The sequence below is a fragment of the Ceratotherium simum genome, chromosome 14 (genome assembly GCF_057802395.1).
Source record: "Ceratotherium simum simum isolate JZ-2026a chromosome 14, ASM5780239v1, whole genome shotgun sequence".
NCBI lineage: Eukaryota > Metazoa > Chordata > Mammalia > Perissodactyla > Rhinocerotidae > Ceratotherium > Ceratotherium simum.
Window position 1 is genome coordinate 36235862 of NC_141913.1, and position 19077 is coordinate 36254938.

At 40.5% G+C, this 19077-nt stretch overlaps 1 protein-coding gene across 9 annotated transcripts in view; it reads right to left on the reverse strand.

Moving 5' to 3' along the window:
* PIAS2 (protein inhibitor of activated STAT 2) overlaps window positions 1-17349 on the reverse strand; it is a 100158-nt gene extending 82809 nt beyond the window's left edge. For 7 of the 9 annotated variants that reach the window (XR_015554317.1, XM_087439175.1, XM_087439176.1 and 4 more), the window contains exon 1: window positions 17193-17349. Coding sequence is in view for 6 of the 9 variants with exons in the window: in XM_087439175.1 (XP_087295301.1) it covers window positions 17193-17216 (24 nt within the window). In the remaining 3 variants the exon portion in view is untranslated. Of the gene's footprint in view, window positions 1-1854; window positions 1964-4264; window positions 4354-17192 lie in introns of those variants that run through there. The other 2 variants (XM_087439171.1, XM_087439172.1) reach the window with 2 other exon arrangements.
* Between the last annotated feature and the right edge of the window lie 1728 nt (window positions 17350-19077).

The window sequence follows — 19077 nt, forward strand, 5'->3', positions numbered from 1 at the left end:
TACCAGGCCCACATGATTTTACTGGAGAATTCTACTGAACATTTAAAGAAGAATTAACACCAATTCTAAATAATTTCGTCCAGAAAATAGAAGATGAGAGAATACTTCCAAATTAATTTTATGAAGCTAGTATTACCCCGATACCAAAACCAAACAAAGACAGTACAAAAAATAAAACTACAAACCAATATCCCTCATGAATATAGATGCTAAAATACTTCACAAAAATATTAGTAAAGAGAATGCACCCACATATAAAAAGAATTATACACCATGACCAAGTGAGGTTTACTCCAGGGATGCAAGGCTGGTTTAATGTTTGAAATCAATTAGTACACTTTACTAACAGGTAAAAAAAAAAAAAAAAACACAGGATCATATCAATCAATGCAGAAAAAGCATTTCACAAATTCAACACCCACTCATGATAAAAACTCTCAGAAAAACAGGAATAGAGAAAAACTTCCTCAACTTAATAGAAAGCACCTACAAAAAAATCTAGAGCTAACATTACACTTAATGGTGAAAGATTGAATGCTTCCCCCTAAGACTGGGAATGAGGCAAGGATGTCTACTCTCACCACTCTTAATCAGCGTAATGCTGGAAGTTCTAGCTAGTGGAAAGACAAGGAAAGGAAATAAAAGGCACACAGGTTGGAAATAAAAAAATAAAACTGCCTGTATTTGCAGATCCCAATGAATCTACAAAACTCCTATAACTAACAACTGAATTCAGCAAGGTCACAGGATACAAGACCAATACACAAATACCAATCACATCTCTATATAATAACAAAGAACATGTGGCCAAAAGTTAAAAGCACAACTCCAAAGAAAATGAAAACACATATGTGTAAGAACATAACAAAACATGTACAGGATTTATGCTGAAAACTACAAAATGCTAATGAAAGAAGTCTAAGAAGATCTAAATAAATGGATTCTTCACGGATTCTAAGACTCAACAAAGTAATAACACCAATTTTCCCTAAACTGATACACAGATTTAACACAATTCCTACCCAAATCCCACCAAGACTTTTTATAGATATAGGTAAGATTATTCTAAAATTTATATGGAAAGGCAAAGGAACTAGATGAGCTAAAATAATTTTGAAAAAGAATAGAGGAATCAGTCTATCCCATTTCACAACTTGGCTTAATAATCAAACCTCTGTGGTATTAGCAGAGAGACAGACACATAGGTCAATGGAACAGAACAGAGAACCCAAAAATAAACTTACACAAACATATCCAAATAGTTTTTCACAAAGGTGCAAAAGTAACTCAATGGAGGAAAGACAGCCTCTCAACAAATGGTGCTGGAACAACTGCACATCCCATAGACAAAAAAAATGAACTTCCACCTAAGTCTCACATATTACACAAAAATTAACTCCAAATGGATCACAGACCTAAATGTTAGAATAAAGCTATAAAACTTCTAGGAAAAAGCAAAGAAGAAAATTTTCAGGATCTAAGGCTAGGCAAAGAGTTCTTAGACTTGAACTTAAATTTTTCCACAAAAGAAAAAATGATACATTGGACTGCACGAAAATTAAAAACTTGTGCTCTGCAAGACCCTATTAAAAGGATGAAAAGGCAATCAAGAGGCTTGGAGAAAATATTTGCAAACCACATATCCAACAAAGGACTAGTATCTAGAAAATATCAAGAACTCTCAAAACTCAACAGAAAAAAACAATCCAATTAGAAAAAGAATAAAAGACATGAAGAGACATTTCATCAATGGGATATACAGATGAAAAACAAACACACGAAAATATGTTCAGTATCATTAGCCATTAGGAGAATGCAAATTAAAACCTCACTGAGATATCACTAGATACATACCAGAATGGCTAAAATGAAAAACAGTGATAACACCAAATGCTGGCGAGGATGCAGAGAAACTGGATCACTCCATACATTGCTGGTAGGGATGTAAAATGGTACAGCCACTCTGGAAAACAGTTTGCAAGTTCTTAAAAAACTATATATACAATAACCATACAACCCAGCAATTGCACGCCTGGGCATTTATCCCAGAGAAACGAAAACTTATGTTCACACAAAAAAACCTATGCACAAATCTTTATAGCACTTTTATTCATAACAGACAAAAATTGTAAACAATTCATATGTCTTTCAACAGCTAAACGATTAAACAAATTCATACCATGGAATACTCTCCGCAATAAAAAGGGATGAAATATTAACACATACAACAACACGGATGAATTTCCAGAAAATTATGCTGAGTGAAAAAAACCAAACCCAAAAGGTAACATACTGTATGATTCCATTCATATAACATTCTTGAAAAGACAGAATCATAAAAATGAAGAACAGATGAGTGGGTCACAGAGATGAAGGGGAAGGGAAGGGGAGGGAAGGAAATGGATGTGACTATAAAAATGATAATATGAGGGATCCTTGTTGTGATGGAAATGGTCTGTATCTTGATTGTTTCAATGTCAATATCCTGGTTGTGACATTGTACTAGTTTTGCAAGATTTTACCACTAGGGGAGACTGGGTAAAGAGTACACAGGATGTCTCTGTACTATTTCTTACAACTGTGAGTGAACTGACAATTAGCTTAATAAAAAGTTTAATTTAAAATTACAAGACCAAGACTATCGGAGCAGATTAATTTTTTTAAAATTCAATAGCATGATATTCACAAGAGATAAAACTAAAACAAAAGAACACAAAAATGTAGGGAGAGGGGGAATTTTAAAAACCAGGCAAAATTAGCTGACCAAAAGAAAAATAGTATAGGTACAGTAATATCAAAGAGTAGTATGTAATACAAAAAGCATTCCTAGGCATAGTCACTACACAGAGAAAAAGTTTCAACTCAACAGAAAAATATAATAAATTTAAACTTTCATATCCTAGTAACAATTTGAAAATATTTTAAAAAATGATAGAACTACAAGGAAAAAAAAAAAAAAAAAACACCATTCTAGTAAAAGATTAATATACTTCTGCTCTCTAAAAACATAAAGATATAAGATGTGAACATCAGAATTAACAAGCCTAACTACTGGACGTATATAAAACATTGTGCCAACAACTGGAAAATACACATTCTCTTCAAGTACAAACAAAAATTATAAAAACTGACCAGAGAGTCTCAACAAATTTCAAAGGAGTGGTATCACACAAATCATGCTGCCTAACCACAACACAATTACAAATCAATAACTAAAGGAACTCCCATATGTTTGGAAATAAAACTTTTAAATAACTCATAAATTAAAGAATCCACAGTGGAAAACAGAAAAATACAAGTGAAAAATAATGAAAATACTGCAAATCAAAACTTGTGTGATGCAAGGGAAGCAGCACATAGAAATTCATGGTCTTAAATGCCTAAGTTAAAACACTGAAAATTAAGCAAGGCATCCAACTTAAGAAATTAGAAAAAGCAAAGAAATAAACAAACCCAAAGAAGTATAAGGAATAAAGAAATGAAGAGCAGAAATTAATGAAATGGGGGAAAGATACATTAAAGAGCATAAAAAAGACAAAAATTTGATTCTTTTAAAAGTCTTTTAAAATTGGCAAACTTTTAGCTTTTAAAACTGATTAAGACGAAGGCATTAAAAAAAAGATAAAAGGGACATGATCTACAGGTACTACAAAATTAGAGATTAACAACTTAATGCCATAAATTCAAGAACATGGATGAAACAGACAACTTTTTATAAAAGTATAACCTACCAAAACTAGTTTGGAAATTGAAAATATGAACAATCCTATAACCAAAGCAATTGAATCAGTGGTTAAGAAACGTCCCACAAAGAAAACAACAGTTACAATTTCACAAAGAAGTTCTACCAAACACTTAAGAAACAGATCATTCTAATCTTACAAAAAACTCTTTCAGCAGAAAGAGGAAAAATACATTTCTAAAAAATTATAGGTCAATATTACTCATTAGAGGCAAAAATCCTAAATTAACTATCTTCAAACTGAGTCCAATAACGAAAAAGAGACTGACAGATCAGAGTTGACTTGATACTTGGAACACAAGCTTCATTTAAATATTAGAAAATCAATGTATTTCACCATATTAACAAGTTACAGAAGAAAAACATATGATCCCCTCAAAAGATGCAGAAAAAGCTTTTGATAAAATTCAACATCCATTCGTGATTTTTTTTTAAAAAAATTAGCAAACTAATAATAGAAAGGAACATCCTTTATCTGAAAAGCTTATCTACAATAAACCTACAGCAAGCATCATACTTAACTGTGAAACTCTGAGAGCATTCCCTTTAAAATCAGGAACAAGATCAGGATGCCCCCATCACCGCTTCTATTCAACATTGTACTGGAGATCCTAGCCAGCACATTAAGACAAGAAAAAGAAAGAAAAAAAAGCATAAGAATTGGAAAGGAGGAAACAAAAAGGTCATTATTCACAGACAGGTCTGTCTACAAAGAAAATCCAAAAGAATTCTACAGATAATTTTTCACAATGAGGATTACAGCAAGGTTGTTATACAAAGTCAAATTGTACTTCTATACACCAGCAAGGTAGAAAATATAATTATAAAAATATCATTTATGATTTGAAATAAGATACCTAGAAATAAATCTAAACAAAATATTTGCAATAGTTTAGTTGAAGAAAATTATAAAATTTTATTGAAAGGCATTGTAAAAGACCTAAATAAATGGAGATTACAGTGTTCATGGTTAAGAAAACTTAACAAAATGTTAGTTCTCTCCAAACTGGTTTACAGATTCAACGCATTTCCCATCAAAATCCCAATAGGCTGTATGTGTGTTATCTACATAACTTAAAAAGATGATTCTAAAATTATACGGAGGAGCAAACAGCCAAGAAGTTCCTTGAAGAACTATAAGGCAGGAGGACCTGGCCTACTTCTGTGTCCCTCAATGATGGACTAGACTGTTTCAGAGCAACCCTTCCTGTGAAAACTTAAAAACTGAACACAATATAAAATCATCTGTTTGAAAGCATGAAGCACTACAAAGGCAGCAAGGACCTGTGAGACCAAGACTGTGGAAAGAAGGGAAGCCTAGAAAATGGAGTCCAACATTTGATGCCCCTTTTCCCCTACAGATATTTGCCAATGGGTAAAGGGCAATGGAAAGGTTGAGAAGTCAAGGAGAACTTCGAATAGATTTACAGGGCTGGAGAAATGAGAAGATATTTGCAAAATATAACCTGCAAGAGCTAGTATCCAGGATATAAAATAACCTCCTACAAATCAGTTATGAAAAAGACAGATGGCCCAATACAAAAATGGGCAAAAAACTTGGCAAGCCATGTCACAAAAGATAGCCAAATGGCCAATAAGTACATTAAAAGGGGCTTAACATCATTACTCATTGGGGAATGCAAATTAAAACCACTAAACATTCACCAAAATGTCTGAAATTAAAAGGGTGGACAAGAAAGGACGTGGAGCAACTGGAAGTCTATTATTTTGCTAGTGGAAAGGAATGAACGAACTACGACGACATACAATATGGATGAATCTTGCAAACAAAATTGAGAAAAAAAAAATCAGACACAAGATACATATACACTACATGGTTCCACTTATATAAGGTTCAAAAAACAGGCAAAACTAATCTAAGATGTTAAAGTCAAGCCAGTAGGTATCCTGGAGGAAAAGGAGGTTAGTCACTGGGAGGAGACTTAGGGGAAGTCTCTAGGGTGCTGGTGACGTTCTATTTCTTCACCTGCATATGGTTCTATCGAAAAAATTCATCCAGCTGGACTCTCATGATCTGTGTACTTTCTATATGTATGCCCTATATCAAGAGAAGTTTGTTTTTATGGAAGTTGTCACAAAGTTATAGTAATTAAAACAATGTGATGGTGCTGTTAGCATAGACTAACAGACTAGAATCCAGAAAATACAGATAGACCCAACTGTAAAAGCATTACAAATCAGTAAGAAAATTTGTTTTTAAACCTAGTCCAAACATGGGCAAAAGACATGAACAAAATCTCAGAAGAGGGAAGAACATGTTAATCAGCACAATAAAAAGATGCTCAACCTCAAAGCAAAAGGGAAAAACTGAAAACTAAAAAGTACTATTTTATACTCACTGGTAAAAGGTTTTAAAGGCTGATAAAAGTGTTAGTAAGAAAGCTAAGCAGGGGCCGGCCCTGTGGCTTAGCGGTTAAGTGCACACGCTCCGCTGCTGGCGGCCCGGGTTCGGGTCCCGGGCGCACACTGACCCACCGCTTCTCCGGCCATGCTGAGGCCGCGTCCCACATACAGCAACTAGAGGGATGTGCAGCTATGACACACAACTATCTACTGGGGCTTTGGGGGGACAAAATAAAATAAATAAAATCTTAAAAAAAAAAAAAAAAGAAAGCTAAGCAATGATAACTTCTGCATTGCTGGAGGGAGCAAATACTGATACCATCCTCTTTGGAAAATATCTGGCATTACTCAGTATTGTTGAAGATGCACATATCCTTAAGTCCCAGCAATTCTACTCCTAGAATTTCTACAGTGAAACATACAGATATTCACACTAAATGAGATTGAAAAAAACTACAAAAAGTGTCACATCAGTTCAGGTTAGGTTTTTTCACGAAGTAAATTTGCAGAAAATTTATAGGTTTTTTTTTTTTGCATTTCCAGAGCTTTTTGGATTTCTAAAGTGTGAATAAGGGATTTGTGGACCTGTAATAGAAAAAAAAAAAAATGGAAACTACATTTCCAACAAGAGAATGGATAAACTGGTATTCATACAATAGAAAATCAAAAATGATTTAAAAAAAAAAAAAAAACAGGGGGCCGGCCCCGTGGCTCAGCGGTTAAGTGCGCACACTCCTCTGCTGGCAGCCCGGGTTCAGATCCCGGGTGAGCACCGACACACCACTTGTCCGGCCATGATGAGGCAGCGTCCCACATACAGCAACTAGAAGGATGTGCAACTGTGGCATACAACTATCTACTCGGGCTTTGGGGAGAAAAAGGGGAAAAAAAAAAAAATACACACAGTATTATTCTATTTGCATAAAATTTTAAAACATAAAAATTTATATATATATAATGTGATTGATATATATACACACACTAGTATATATCTATATAATGTAAACGAGACCAGGGAAGGCCACCCTGCTGACCTAATGTATTGAACTATTTCTTTTTTTTTTTTTTTTTTTTGTGAGGAATATCAGCCCTGAGCTAACATCCGTGCTAATCCTCTCTTTTTTGCTGAGGAAGACCAGCTCTGAGCTAACATCTATTGCCAATCTTCCTCCTGTTTTTTTCCCCCAAAGCCCCAGTAGATAGTTGTATGTCATAGTTGGACATCCTTCTAGCTGCTGTATGTGGGATGCGGCCTCAGCAGGGCCGGAGAGGCAGTGCGTGGGTGCGCGCCCAGGATCCGAACCCGGGCCACCAGTAGGGGGCGCACGCACTTAACGGATAAGCCACGGGGCCGGCTCTTGAACTATTTCTTAACTTGGGTGGTAGGTACGTGCCTGTTTGTTTACCTATACCTTACCTATTATAAATAATCTTTTGTACCTATTAAATAACTTAAATATTTAAAAAATAAAAAATTAGTGTGGTATACCCAAATGCATAAATCACAATTACAACTGCCAATTCAGAGAACTGTCTTGAGAACTTTTCAAAGGAATTAGCATCCTCACAGAGTTCAAAGTATTTTCCCCCATAAATCAAGGACAGGTTGCTATTGAAAAAGAAGAAAGAGGGGCCGGCCTGGTGGCACAAGCGGTTGAGTGCGCGCACTCTGCTGCAGCGGGCCGGGGTTCGCCAGTTGGGATCCCAGGCGCTAACCGACGCACTGCTTGGCAAGCCACGCTGTGGCGGCGTCCCATAGAGAGTGGAGGAAGATGGGCACGGATGTTGGCTGATGGGCACGGATGTTGGCCCAGGGCCAGTCTTCCTCAGCAAAAAGAGGAGGATTGGCAGATGTTAGCTCAGGGCTGATCTTCCTCACAAAAAAAAAAAAAAAAGGAGACAAAAAAAGATAAAGCTCTTATAAATTAAAAATATAATTACTCAAATAAATTCTATAGAAGAGTTCAAAGACAAAGTCAAGGAAATCTTTCAGCGTGTAAACAAATAAAACGTCAACCTGGGAAGTCCAACATTCACCTGTCAAGAGTCTCAGAGAAAACAGACAAGGAGGGAAAGAAATTATCAAAGAAATAAAAGGTAATTCTCGATACCGAAGAGTCTTAGAACTAAAAAGGTACTCACCAAAAGGAATGAAAAAGGCCTACACCTGGACCCATTTCACAACACCAAAGATAGAGATCACCATAAGGATTGTAAACAAGGCTACTACAAAAGGATAACCATCAGATTTGCAAAGGACCTTTATTACTGGATGTTTTAAATTCCTAGGAGAAGCTTTCAAAGTTCTAAGGGAAAAACTGTATTATCAACTTATAATTCTATACCTAAACTTTCAATCAGAAACAATGGCAAGCCATTTTCAAATATTCAAGAAATTAGAGTGTTTATCACCGGCATATCCCTAAAACAACTACTCAAGATTATATTTCAGTAAAATCAAAAAAGGAATTTAAAAAACAGAAAGACACGGGATCCAAATAACAACAAAGCTAACCCAGGAGTGCAATGCAAAGTAATCCCAGGATGACAGCTGTATAGCAGATCAAGAAGGCAAGCTGCCCAAATTAGAAAAGGAAGGTTGAGAGCTCCAGAAAGCCAATCTTCAAGAAAAGGTGAATGGTTACAAGATGAGAATACAATGTAATATTAAATTTTAAAAATAATTTTCATGAGCTCTCCTCACTCAAGCAGGGCTTTGTTATATTTCTCCTTTAAGGAGCACGAGTTTAATAACAGAAGTCAAGTTCCTCTACAGCTCCGCACTACTTAGTTCTACAGTGACTAATGCTTACAAAACAGCATACATATTACAAAGGCTGGCTATTAGTACTCAATTTCTAAAATCTTCCTGTAGAAGCACAGAAAAGTTTAGAAGAGTTATAAGCCATAATATAAATGCTATAAATCTTGACAATGTAAAAGAAAATGAAGGCTGGAAGGAGAGGAAGGGTGGAGGTAGGAGGAACAAAGGGAAATAGGTGTGTTAAATCCTTCTCTGAAAGACTGGGAACTGAAGAGATACTGTCTAAAATTAATAGGTCAAGGGCCGGCCCCGTGGCTTAGCGGTTAAGTGCGCGCGCTCCGCTGCTGGCGGTCCGGGTTCGATCCCGGGCGCGCACCGACACACCAATTCTCCGGCCATGCTGAGGCTGCGTCCCACATACAGCAACTAGAAGGATGTGCAGCTATGACCTACAACTATCTGCTGGGGCTTTGGGGGGAAAAAATAAATAAATAAAATTATAAAAAAAATAAAATTAATAGGTCAAGAAATAGAAATTTATTACAAAAAGTTAAAAATAATAGCAGAACTAGGAATGAAAATGTAACTGGTAGAAATCAAAGTGATAGCACAGGTGGAAACCATAACGATCTAAATTTCTTATCTCCTACAGAGTCAAGCAATACATACTGTTTGGAGTTGAAAGAAAAAATCAAGACAAAGATATGTGGTATTTTTGAGTTTTGGAATTAACCTAAAAAAACATAAAAAAGTTAAAGACAGTTATATTAGGAATGGGACTTAATGGGAAAGAAGGACTTTTAAATTTTTCTGCATTGTCAGCATAAGTATTGCTTTCATTTAAAAAAAATAAGGAATGGAAATAAGTGAATAAAAAATGTTATTAGGGCCGGCCCCGTGGCTTAGCAGTCAAGTGCGTGTGCTCCGCTACTGGTGGCCCCAGGTCTGGATCCCGGGCGCGCACCGACGCACCGCTTCTCCGGCCATGCTGAGGCCGCGTCCCACACACAGCAACTAGAAGGATGTGCAACTATGACATACAACTATCTACTGGGGCTTTGGGGCAAAAAAAGGAGGAGGATTGGCAATAGACTTTAGCTCAGAGCTGGCCTTCCTCAGCAAAAAGAGGAGGATTAGCATGGATGTTAGCTCAAGGCTGATCTTCCTCACAAAAAAAAAAGAAAAGAAAATGTTATTAAAACCATTTTCCAGATTAGAGAAAAGGTCAAATAACTTGTCCAAGGTCATACAGTCAATAACCATGTATCCCTAATGCTAATATAAAAAAACACACCTTCTGTGACATAATCAAGATCTGCTTTTACTGACTTGTATGAACAACCAAATGGAGAGCTCTAAATGTCTATGTTAAGTTCATACTGTTTTCTATAAACTCACAAAAAATCTTATTTGTTTCATACCATTTTCCAAAGAACTCTAGGAAAAAGGCCATGTTACCAGTGGGTTCAAAATGAACATTCACAGAGAATAGTTTGGACTATGATACCAATTGATTCCATACATCACTTTTACTTCAATTCAATTGTGCAATTCCTTAAATTCAGGTACCTGAATAAAAACAGACTAGCTACCAAGACAACTAAACGGAGAAAGAATTGTCTCAACAAATAGTGTTGAGAAAACTGGACACCCACATGCAACAGAAGCTGGATCCCTATTCCACACCATAAGCAAAAATTAACTCAAAATGGATCAACAACCTAAATGTAAAAACTGAAACTATAAACTCTTAGACAAAAACAGGTATAAATCTTCACGACAATGGATTAGCCAATGGTTTCGTAGATTTAACATCAAAAGAACAAGCAAAAATAGAAAAAAAAAGATAAATTAAACCTCGTCAAAATTAAAAACTTTTGTGCTTCAAAGTACACTATCAAGAAAACGAAAAACTCCACAAAAAGAAAATATTTGCAAACCATATATCTGACAAAGAACTTGTATCTAGAATACACACAGAACTTAAATTTAATAATAAAAAAACCAATAACCCAATTAAAAAATGGGCAAAAGGTTTAAACAGACATTTCTCCAAAGATGATTTACAAATGGTCAATAAAGACATGAAAAGATGCTCGACATCATTAGTCCATCAGGGAAATGTAAATCAAAACTACAATGAGATACCACTTCACATTCACAAGGGTAAGAATGTGGAGAAATCAGAATCCTTATACACTGCTGGTGGGAATGTAAAATGGTGTAGCACTTTTGGAAAACAGTTCAGCAGTTCCTTGCAAAACAAACATCAAGTCACCACATGACTCAGCAATTCCACTCCTAGGTATCTATCCAAGAAAACTGAAAACATATGTCCACACAAAAATTATACACTTGTAGACGAATGTTTACACTAGTCAAAAAGTGGAAACAACCCAAATGTACATAAATTCACAAATGGATAAACAAAATGTGGTAGGTATATTCCATACAGAGAATATTATTCAGCCATAAAAAGGAATGAAGTACTGATATATGCTACAACATAAGTGAATCCTGAACAAGTTATGTTAAGTGACAGAAGCCAGGCACAAAAAGTTACATATATGATTCTATTTCTATGAAATGTCCAGAATAGGCAAATCCACAGACAGAAAATAGATTAGAGGATGCTGAGGGCTGGGGGAAAGATGGAATAGGGAGTAACTGCTAATGGGAATGGGATTTCTTTTGGGGTGATGAAAATGTTCTGGAATTAGATGGTTGCACAACTCTGTGAACAGACCAAAACCACTGAACTGGACACCTTATTTACTTATTTTTTTAAAAAGTTTTATTTATTTACTTATTTATTTTTTTGTTTGAGGAAGATCAGCCCTGAGCTAACATCCATGCTAATCCTCCTCTTTTTGCTGAGGAAGACCGGCTCTGAGCTAACATCTAGTGCCAATCCTCCTCCTGTTTTTTTTCCCCCCAAAGCCCCAGTAGATAGTTGTATGTCATAGCTGCACATCCTTCTAGTTGCTGTATGTGGCACACGGCCTCAGCACGGCCAGAGAAGCGGTGCGTCAGTGCGCGCCCAGGATCCGAACCCGGGTGCCAGTAGCGGAGCGCACGCACTTAACCACTAAGCCACGGGGCCAGCCTTGAACTGAACACTTTAAAAGGCTGAATTTTATGGTATGTAAATTATATCTCAATAAAAAATTTTAAAAATGGACTAGCTAAGATCCAATCCAGAAAAACAAAGGCAAAAATGCTGAGAAAAGAGAAATATCTGGAGAACATTATAGTTAGAAAAATGTCAGCTTTATCAGAAAAGATATTCATGTTTACCAGAGGGAGGGCAGAGACCTAGGGAGCAAACAAATGCAAAACTGTCTACTATAGCTAAGAATATCTTGGTTTACTATTAAAATTTATCTATTTCATTTTAAATTAAATATTTAGTTTTCAATGTGCTGTCACACACGATCTCAAGTGAAGTCTTCCTGGAAATTTTAGTTGTGTCCATTAATAATAGTTTTGAATCACATGGTGGATTCTGTTACATTTATCATATCTATTAATCTACTTCTTTGCCCAATAGTTGGGGGGTAGGAGGGATGAGGACCTCTAGCCTCAAATACCCCATTAACTTCCCCTTCTCCCTCTGCATCCGAGAAACACCTGAAGCTACCAGGATGGCAAGTCCTCCTAGGTGTAAGGAATCAAACACTCAAGCCTTCTAGGCAGAAAATCTGTTACAGAATTACCTGAGCCTCTTAGTAGAAAAGGTCTTCTGTGTATGGTTTACCAGTGTCTGTTAAGAAAGTTATAATCACTGGCTCTTTCACTAGCCCAAATACACACCAGACTCTTGCACTCACATTCACACTCATTCCCTGACACACAGAGATGATAAACTCTCAAAGCATAAAAGAAAGGGGATGAGGACTATAACAGAGAGATTCTTTAAAAAAAAAAGAATAGGGGCCGGCCCTGTGGCGTAGCAGTTAAGTGCGCGCGCTCCGCTGCTGGTGGCCGGGGTTCGGATCCCAGGCGCGCACCGATGCACCACTTGTGGGGCCATGCTGTGGCGGCGTCCCATATAAAGTAGAGGAAGATGGGCACGGATGTTAGCCTAGGGCCAGTCTTCCTCAGCAAAAAGAGGAGGATTGGCATGGATGTTGGCTCAGGGCTGATCTTCCTCACAAAAAAAGAAAAAGAAAAAAAGAATATTACTACAATAGACCCCCACCCTCCACCCCCAAACTTGAATGGAAAGAAGTAGGGAGCGTGGATTAACCAGGTTAAATTGTAGCAGGGACCTTTTTAAGAAGGACTGCACCAGCAGCCCAGAGTATGGAATTACACAACTAAAGAAGAAAAGGGTAAAAAAGCTGCTCTGGTTGAGGACGAGATGAGGGACTTCAGGACCCCAACTCTTCCGCATCTTCTCCACTCCTGTGGTTGGCTCCACTAGAGACTATTATGGAGGGAGACAGCAGGGCAGTGACAGAAGTCCATGCCATCAGATTTTATGAGCTCGTTTCAGGTTAATTCACAACTAATTAGTTAATTCACAAATTCCTACCAAGATAAACGCTGTAAGCAAGCAACTGGTGAATTGAGTAATCTCTTCTCTAGCACCTTGAAAGCTTCTAATACATGATGCATTAGGATAATCATCTTTGACTACACAGCCCACAATTTCCCTTCACAGAGAAGTTGCCCTTTCCTTTCCCTCAACCTATCAGGATGATCTCATGAGTCAGGTTTGTATGACTAACTCCAACCTCCGGGCTAAAGATGATTAGAAAAGTGGACCCTCACCTAAGCTCAACCAATCAGATCCTCTCTCCCAGAAGAACTGCAAGTGAGGTGTGCTGGTATTCTACTGATCACTTGAACTGCAAGTTGCCAAGTGTAGGACTGCCATAATCTGCTATGACCGGACAAGATCTCTGGTATTGGCTCACATAGCAGTCTCAAAAACTGAAATTGTCAAGCCTCTTAAGGTTCTAGAGGAGTTGCCTCATCAAATGACCCGATTCCCCCAAGCCTAAAAAGCAAAAGCACAAGCGTCATTAAGTACAGTGAGGATGACCTTTCCCCAAATTCCTGACCTCCAGTCCAGAAGCCGGCAGCACCAGCCAAAAGTGACCTGCTCTGATTATAGAGGCCCCTAGGGAGTGGTCCTGAATGATAATGGACAAAGATAATGGAAATCCTCCCAGTAGCAATATCAGTAGCCAAATATGTGGTGTCCAGGTCCACTAACCATTTCCTCTACCGCCAAGAAGTTAGCCAACAAACTAATGCCCATGATTTTTCCTTGTCCTTTAATTTACTATCACTCTGACCACCAGAATATATTCTGAAGCAGGGACCATTTAGAAAGCCCCAGACGTTTCTTCCCCTTTTCCTCCTTTCTAATCAGATTTTTAGTCAGTTGTCCTGTTTTCCCTCCAATATTATATGTCACATAAGAAGGATGTTGGTCATTTATCATTCAATTTAGTCCACAGATGGCCAGGAGCACACCTGGACTTGATGGAAACTGAACAGAGCAGTATAGCTCAGACTCTGAAAAGCACTGACTCTAAAGCTAGATATCTGAGGGTAAAAGTCCCAGGTCTTCCAGTCTCCAGCTGTGTGATCCAGGTCAGCTTACTTAATCTCTCTGTGCCTCAAACTTCTTCACAGAATTGTTGTGAGAACTAAATAAGTATATACGTAAAGGGCTTAGACCAGAGCCAGGCATGTAATAAGCACTATATTATAACGGATATCTGCCATTATCATTATCATGATCATCACTGTTTGCAATGGGGAGAGAGATATTGTTCATCTTTAAATGTAAAAGATGCCACTGAGCAGCTAAGGCAAAGACTGGAGCGGATAACTTCCAGTATCTACACAGCCCATACCCTCCCCTCCTCTGAAAACTCTCCCCAGTCAGTCTCTGCGGGTCACCTAATGTGAACTGTGGGGGAGGGGGCTATCCTTCTATCAAGTGCAAGGAGAAAAAAAGACAGCTGATTTATAGAAAGAGATGATGAAGCTGCCTCACAAAACAAAATGGAAGGGGCAAGAAGGAGGAAATGGGAGGGAGGGGAAGATGGGGGGTAGACAGAAAAAGAGAAAAGCTTCTTTAGTTGCCAACCACTTTCCAGTTCCTGGTTCCACTCCAACCTAAAACACTGACTGTCCTTTCTGCCCTATGCTGGTAAATAAGTTCTCCGCTTTTTATTAAGCTTTGACTAACAACATTTATAAAAGTCTCATACAAGTCTTGGAAAAGTTTTCAACAATAAAAAATCTTATGGGGGCCAGCCCTGTGGCCTAGCAGTTAAGTTCAGCATGCTCAACTTTGCCGGCCTGGATTGGTTCCCAGGAGACCTACACCACTCCTCTGCAGCCATGCTGTGGCCACGACCCACATACAAAATAGAGGAAGATTGGCACAGATGTTAGCTCAGGACTAATCTTTCTCAGCAAAAAAAAAAAATCTTAGAAGAGGAAAAGTTGTATACACCAGTTACTACACAAAAATTAAAATGATATTGCAGAGGCCCACCCCGTGGCTTAGCGGTTAAGCGGGCGCGCTCCACTACTGGCGGCCCAGGTTCAGATCCCTCCCCGGCACGCACCAACACAATGCTTGTCGGGCCATGCTGAGGTGGCGTCCCACATACAGCAACTAGAAGGATGTGCAACTATGACATACAACTATCTACTGGGGCTTTGGGGAGAAAAAAGGAAAAAAAGGAGGAAGATTGGCAATAGATGTTAGCTCAGAGCTGGTCTTCCTCAGCAAAAAGAGGAGGATTGGCATGGGTGTTAGCTCAGGGCTGATCTTCCTCACGAAAAAGAAAAAAAAAAGATATTGCAGGTAAAATAAATTTAACTTCAAACTTCAGTCTTCTCAATCTATTATAAACCTAATGCATGAATTTACACAGGTAAGGCTCAGGCCTGGCTTCAAAAGCTCCACAGGTGTTAAAAGCTCTACAGCAGCGGCTCTGAGATACTAAAACCCTTACACTTATCAACATGAACACCCTTTACCTACTACCATGGTTCTCTGTTCAAACTAGTACAGGGCATAAAATGCATTAATATACTTTTCTCTTTACTGGGAATTAAGTAATTCTTTTTGAAACAGCCGGAAGGAAAATGGCAGGCATTATGCAAACTATGAAACAATCTCCCTTTAGATCAGAATCATGAATATGTTCTTCTGCTGATGTCCACCGTACCAGCCAGGTAATCAGCCAACAACCTTCCCCCCACCCCTAGCCGAAAAACAATAACAAACATACAAAACTAAATCTTTCACTGGATTCCTCTTCCCTCTTATTCTGAAAAAGTAACCCTAACATCATACGTCTATGTTGTGTAAATTGGTTGCAGTTAATTTCAAGTTCACATTCATCTCTACTTTGATTTTTTTCTCCTTAAATCAGGGTTTCCGTCCTTAAGTATCCCATTTCTGTCGCCAGTAATTCAGCGAGCCATAAAACAAATCCGGCTCGTTTATCACAGTTTTGTTTCAGTTGAGGACTCTGAAGGTTATCAGCCCGGGGAAAAATACCTCTTCCGTTCTACTCCCAGCACGCTCATTTCGAACCTCTACTATACAAAGGCATCAACAAAGTTGTGACCTTGTTCTAAGGCTAGGAAGAAAAACGTTTTTCCTCAAGAGCAAAACGAGTTCACAAACCTCCTGACAACACGGATTTCGCGGCTTTCTCCCCATGCCACTAACGAAATATCAAGGTGTAAGGCCGATTATCGAAGGCAGGGTTCCCAAAGACCACGCTTCCCTCCCAGATGTTGAGGAAGCACTGCGGGAGGAAGGGGCCTTTCTCGTGACAGATCTGACTAAACGGTAGCATCAGCCATAAGAGAGCAGAGAATTCCTAAACGCAACTTCACATTTCAGAAAACAGTCTCGCACCAAGTCAGTAGCAAGTAGACTTCGGAATCGCCGCAGACACGTACCCCCTTCGCGAAGGTGGAGGAGCAAATCCGGCTTCCCACCTCAGCCCTTAAAATAAACGGGGAAGACGGGTCCCCACCAGCCCCTCCCGAGGGCGGCCCCAGCCCTCGCGCCAGGTGTGCGAAACCCTGGCCGGACCCACCGGCCGGCTTCCCTGGGCCCCAGGCCCGCCTCCCCGTGCGGCCCGGCAGTCCTCAGCCGCCCCGCTCCCCTCCCCCGCCCGCCCCGGCGCCCGCTCGGACGCGGGCCGGGGCTCGGGGCTCCGCCAACCGGTCCCCGCGAAACAAGAAGGTGGCGGCCGGCGACGTTGCGGCTCCCCGCCGCCCCTCCCCTCCCCCGCGGCCTCCACTCTCCACTCCCGCGCCCCCGCTTACCCTCAACTCCTCGAAATCCGCCATTTTATACCACCCGCGGGCGCCGCTGCCGCCACCGCACCCCCTCCCGCTGCCGCCAACGACGCCGCCGCCACCACGGCCGCCTCCGCCGCCTCCAGCACCATCCTGCACTGGGCGCCGCTAAAGACGCCGCGGCCGCCGCCGCCGCTGCTGCCGGGCCCGTCACGTGACCGGCGCGGGAGCCCCGCCCCCGGCGCGCGCCGCCCCGCCCTCCCGGCTCCCGTCGCCCACACGCCCCGCCACCTTCCGCCCGCGTCTTCCGTCCGCGCTCCCCGCGCGAGTCGTTCGTTTCGCCTCAGCTGCCGCCCTCTGCTGTCCGCCCGCCCGCCTCCTGCCCGCCTTCCGGCGCCTGGCCCGGTCACCGTGCCCTCCTCAGCCCGGCGGGGTACCTTCCCTCCCCGGCGCCGAGAGCCGGCCCGACTCCGTGAAGCGGCGTCGCGACGGCAGCGTTACCGGCGGGCCTGAGGGAGACCCAGGCACGGGGGAGCGGCGGCGAGGAAGAAGGTGGCCGGGACCCGTGACAGGAACATTTCGGGAAAATTCTTACGGTGCCGTTCCCCACGGTGGCTGTGGACGGAGGAAGCAGCAGCGAACGAAACCGTCCCCCACAGTAGTTGTGGGAACAATCTAAATGTGGGTGTTGGGTAAGCTATTGTGCTGATCTGATGGTGCCGCCTTGGCGAGGCCTCTTTAGATTGCTGATAGCCTCGACGTCCTCACCTGGCTGATTGTGTCTGACTTGGAAGGACGACTGAACATCGCGGACTGCAGAGTTGGGGGCGGGCTGGGGGAGAACCGAAATAAGAGAGTGCTCAGAAGGGCCCTGATGAAAAGCTAGGAAAGAATGAAATGCCAACGGCAGAGAAGACCTAGGGAAGTTTGATGGCACCCCAGACGTGCTGACAAAGGATGAGGGAAGATGCTGAGTGAAGCTGCTCCAGAAATTCGCTGGACCAAGTCCAGGGTTCAGTTTCCTTGAAGAGGTGGATGGTACCCACCCACAAAAAGACTTTAAAGCACTTAATACAATTGACAAGGCCCTGTTTAATCTGGGTCCTGCTTACTGCCTCTTCCCACGCTTCCTCACTACACCAGCACTGCACTTGTTTCGGTTCCTCCATCAGACTCTCCCCACTGCCACCACTGTTGAAGACCTCTGATTGTTGATCTCTGGGCCAAGAATAATTTCCAACTCCTTCCCTCTGCCTCTCTAACTCTTCACCCTTCAGGTCTCAGTCTACGTATCACTTCTTCAGACCCCTAAACCTAGGTGCCCCGTTTCAATTCAAGTCCCTCTCCATGACTGCTTGTTGGCCCTGAACTTTTGCTTCAGAATATTTTTCCATGGTAATTATGTAGGTATTTGTGTGATTATTATATAAATAATAATTATTGTTTGAAATTTTTATCTCAAAAAATGTTTAAACCCACTACACTGTAATGACGGATAAATGCCTGCCAAGTAGTTTGGCCTCCTTTTTGTTTAATGAATGAAAGAATGAATGAACAGTATCTGCAGTAGGTTCTAATTCTGGCTCTCTATCATTAACTTTATGTCTTAGCTTGGCTTATTCTTGATCTTAGCTTATTCTCCTTAGGCCTTGGTTTCCACTTCAGTAGAGTTTAGCATTGTTCAATAGACATTAAGTGAAGGCCACTGTGGGCTAGGAGCTTTGGGGGAATATGAAGTCGAAGAGAATACAATACAGCCCTTCCACCAAGCAGCTTACGATGCATAAGAGGGACCAACATGAACACAAAACTGTAAGAGAAGCAAGGCACTACTGAGACGTGTTTGTAGTGTTCGTTGTAGGGTTGGGTAGGTTTGACTGCAAAGAGTTCTAGATGCTACCCCAGACTGGCC